Source organism: Limulus polyphemus, unplaced genomic scaffold (assembly GCF_000517525.1).
Source record: "Limulus polyphemus unplaced genomic scaffold, Limulus_polyphemus-2.1.2 Scaffold79060, whole genome shotgun sequence".
Classification (NCBI taxonomy): Eukaryota; Metazoa; Arthropoda; class Merostomata; order Xiphosura; family Limulidae; genus Limulus; species Limulus polyphemus.
This window is the reverse complement of record NW_013744656.1, coordinates 1-3,659: the sequence shown is the minus strand read 5'-3', so window position 1 is coordinate 3,659 and position 3,659 is coordinate 1. Positions and strand designations below refer to the sequence as shown.

The 3,659-nt window shown below is 34.2% G+C and overlaps 1 protein-coding gene across 1 annotated transcript; it reads right to left on the bottom strand.

Moving 5' to 3' along the window:
• Positions 1-1,620: 1,620 nt before the first annotated feature.
• On the bottom strand, positions 1,621-3,162 carry LOC111084553 (solute carrier family 35 member G1-like). Its single transcript, XM_022381237.1, has 2 exons — positions 3,146-3,162; positions 1,621-2,707 (listed from the first exon to the last, which is right to left on the bottom strand). The coding sequence occupies exon 2, from the start codon at positions 2,694-2,696 to the stop codon at positions 1,659-1,661; it is 1,038 nt and encodes a 345-aa protein (XP_022236945.1). The 5' UTR covers positions 2,697-2,707; positions 3,146-3,162; the 3' UTR covers positions 1,621-1,658.
• Between the last annotated feature and the right edge of the window lie 497 nt (positions 3,163-3,659).

Here is a 3,659-nt window from a genome sequence, read left to right as displayed (position 1 = left end):
GTCAGTATCTGCATATAGGTTGTCACATCCTAGTTGACCAGATGTCACGATGTCAAAAATATATACTTATAATTTGAAACTGAGAATATCACGTACAACTTAAAAAAACATTTTGCAGATATGAAACGTATACTATAGAAGAGCAATGTACGTGGGATACCACATAGAGCTTTGGTCTGTTTATAAAAGTTGAATATTTTTATGACTCTCTTTTTCTCATCTCTGTCTTGGTTTCATCTTGCAATTTTTTCTTAATTTTTGGTTTCTGCCCTCGACCCCATCAGCCATTTATTTCAAATATTTCAATATCTAACCTATATAAAAGCCAGTTGAGTCACGTCACGCTTGATTTCGCTAAATAGAAGGAGCGATAAAAGCCAAAATGCATTTATCCAGAGAGAATAGTTCGATTACTGTCTGTCCACTACGATTCTATTGACGGGATGACAGAGGGCCGTCCGGAAAAGGGGTGCCGAGAAACCTTGTAAGTGTAGTGTGTGTTGTTATGATAAGCCTAAAGTAAAAACGTTGTGTGGGATCACCTTGCTTAAAGCCAAGTGCATACCATTTATCATGAAAGTAAAAATAATAATTAAATATTAAAGTTAAATCGTTTCTGAATTAAGTTATTTTCTGTTACATAACCAACGTTTTTATTTTAAAAAAATATCTCTTTAATCAACGGAGACTCTAAATCAAGAAATCAACAAATATTTTACCAGTTTTCAATACATATTTTCAGTACTTGGACTAACAACAATATTAGATTATACTTTGGTCTTAGCGACATGAAATAAAAACCATTGTTGGAATGTAATATTACGAAAACGCACTAGCTTTTCTATGTATTAGAAGTTGTTAAACTAACTGATTTTTACAATAATTATTTAAGGAATTTACCGACGTTTGACTGCCTCGAATACACTTTTCTGCCTCTTTGTTCGTCAATCCTGATTTTGCAAATTTATTTATTTCAGTTAGCTATGAAATGTGAGGTTAGAATATACTATGGAGTTGGGTGAGAGTGGCTGTATTTGCCCGTCATTTTTGACGGCCTATACGCTAGTGAGGTAATATTTGACACAAGTACGCGGTGAAATCTAACCTTCTTAATTTTAAACTTGATGTTAATCATCTTAACAACACTTAAGGCTGAGGAGAGTTGAAAACCGCTTTATTTGATTGGTGACAAATCATGAGAAATACAATTGAACAGCCTTAAAAGGTAGACAGCGCGCAGATATTGTATTGTGTAGATATGCATTAAAATAACAAGAACAAAAAAGTATAATGAACATATAATTTGCTAAGTTTAATTGTATTGCTCATTACTCACCACTAATAACATAAAATATTTAAGATTTTGGATAACCGAATACCTAAAGAATTTTAGGTTATTAATGGTGAGTAAAGGACTACACATGTAAACCATACAACCTTCTTAAATTCCACACTATATGATGCAGGCTTTATTTGTTTCGCTCTTCCAAGCAATACAGTATTTTTCTCTCAAGAATAAATCTTTATTAGTCTTTTAACCTATAAAACAGTAAAAAGTAGGCTTAATAAAGTGCTTTAGGTTTATAAAATTCAAATGGAACATTGTTTAAATAGTAAAATATTAAACTCCAGAACTTGATGTTCTTCATAGATGTTCTTCATATTGTAGTTTTTAGTCCTTCTTCAATTAATGAATTTAGCTCGCACGAATCAGTTGCTTCTTGAAACATGTCATTTTTCGTGTTTTCCTCATAGTTTACTGATTGGCTCATGTCTTCAGTCACATTCTCGAACATACTGCTCTTATCGTGCACTGAACTCGAAGATGAAATAAAAATAGCCACGATAATTAGTACAGCCCCAACAATACTTACGACTCGAATGGAATAGTCCTGAGTAAAGAGTTGAAGGATATAACCAAATACAATGATAGAAGAAAGAGCTACACTACCTGGACCAGCTTCAACTAGTTGAAATCCTCGTGTGGTAGCAAGTAAAGCTAACAAACCAGCCAATCCTATACCAGTGATGTACAGATTGGTCCAGGAACAATCTGAAAACCCTAACACAGGAAGACGTTTATCGCTTATTAAACTCAAAACCCACATGAGAATCATATTTATCGTTAGAATTGTTGTAGGGAAAAGATGATCAACATTACCTAAAAGGTTATTAAAGTTGTAAGACAACGAATCCAGAATAGAGGAAGCTATTGCCGCAGCAACTCCTTTGTAATTAAAGGAAAGGTGTTTGTTTGATGCAAATAAAAAACTTGGTTGAGAAATAATAGCTACTCCAAAAATACAAAGGAAGCTGGAAACAAACTTCGGCCATTTACACGAACGTTTGAATATGAAAACGGAAAAGACATTAGCAAAAACTGAATTTGTAGAATAAATGGAAGCTGCGTCGCCAACAGGAAGAAGAGTGTAGGAATAATAAAGAAAAGTATCTCCTAACGCTCCAGTAAGACAACGAAGAGAGGTTAACAGAATCGTTCTTCGCTCATAGTTGAACTTTACATTTTTTAGGATGATCAGAGGTAAAATAATAACTATTTGGACTACATGAGATAAGCCTATAACGTCCATAACTATCCTGTCTTTGGTCAACTGGACTAATACTCCAACGACGGCGAAGAAAAAACCAGCAGAAACAATTAGGCCAATTCCATAATATGGTCGTTTACCGTCCATTTGGATGACACCTTGAAAAAAAAATCAAAACGTTATCTTATAACCTAAGTATATTATTAGGTCGTCAAGAAATTAATGTCGCTTTTTGTTAGATAAAAAAACCCGAACAACTTATATATCAAAACAAAACATTTATTGTATCAAATAGTCTCCATTCTTATCGATGATGCTTTTCCATCTTATAATCAGGTTGTTAATCAATAAATCACTTGGTTTTGAAACAAAAAAACATGTCGATGCCTTCTTTAACACCGTCCACATTTGCACAAGTTTTCCTATAAGTTTTCCTTTACATATATATAAAGTTGATAAAATGAAAACAGCAAATTTAATGCTGTGCTTATTAAGCGAAATTATGATTGTGATAAATAGTTTTTCTTATTGATAATTGTAAGCACAAAGTTATTTAAATTAGATTAAATTATTAATTTTAAGAAGTTCATTGTTACTATAAAGTTGATCTACATCACCCTTTGTTGATCACTCGCGAACTATCTGCACACTCATCATACCAACGTTCACTTTGTGAGACTACCCCTCCCAGCAAGGATGCTCTTACAACACACCCTCTTGCGGCACACAACTTCCGTCGTCAAGAGTTATGACTACACGTCAGTTTCCGCCTGTCATGGCGACTTAGCAACGTTCCACTAGCAATGCGCCCTCTGGTTCCACTTTATGAAAGAATGGCGCAATCGCCTCTGGTGAGTGGTACTAAATCATCATCGCCTCTACCCCTCCCCTCCCTCTGAGGCAGCCAATCAACGTTTTTGCCTTAACAGACCTCTTAACTACTGTGGTTCGATCCCCCGATTTTTATTTATTTTCCAATGTTGATTGTGATATTGTTTCTATAAATTGTCGAGATCAACTTATGATCGAGTACATATTGCTTTATTCTCTATGGTATTAAAAACCAACACTGTTTTCTATGTGGAAAAACTAGTTTAAAGAATATGATGA

Coding starts and splice junctions, on each gene's coding strand:
- LOC111084553 (XM_022381237.1), bottom strand. CDS start 2,696: ATGGACGGTAAACGACCATATTATGGAATTGGCCTAATTGTTTCTGCT.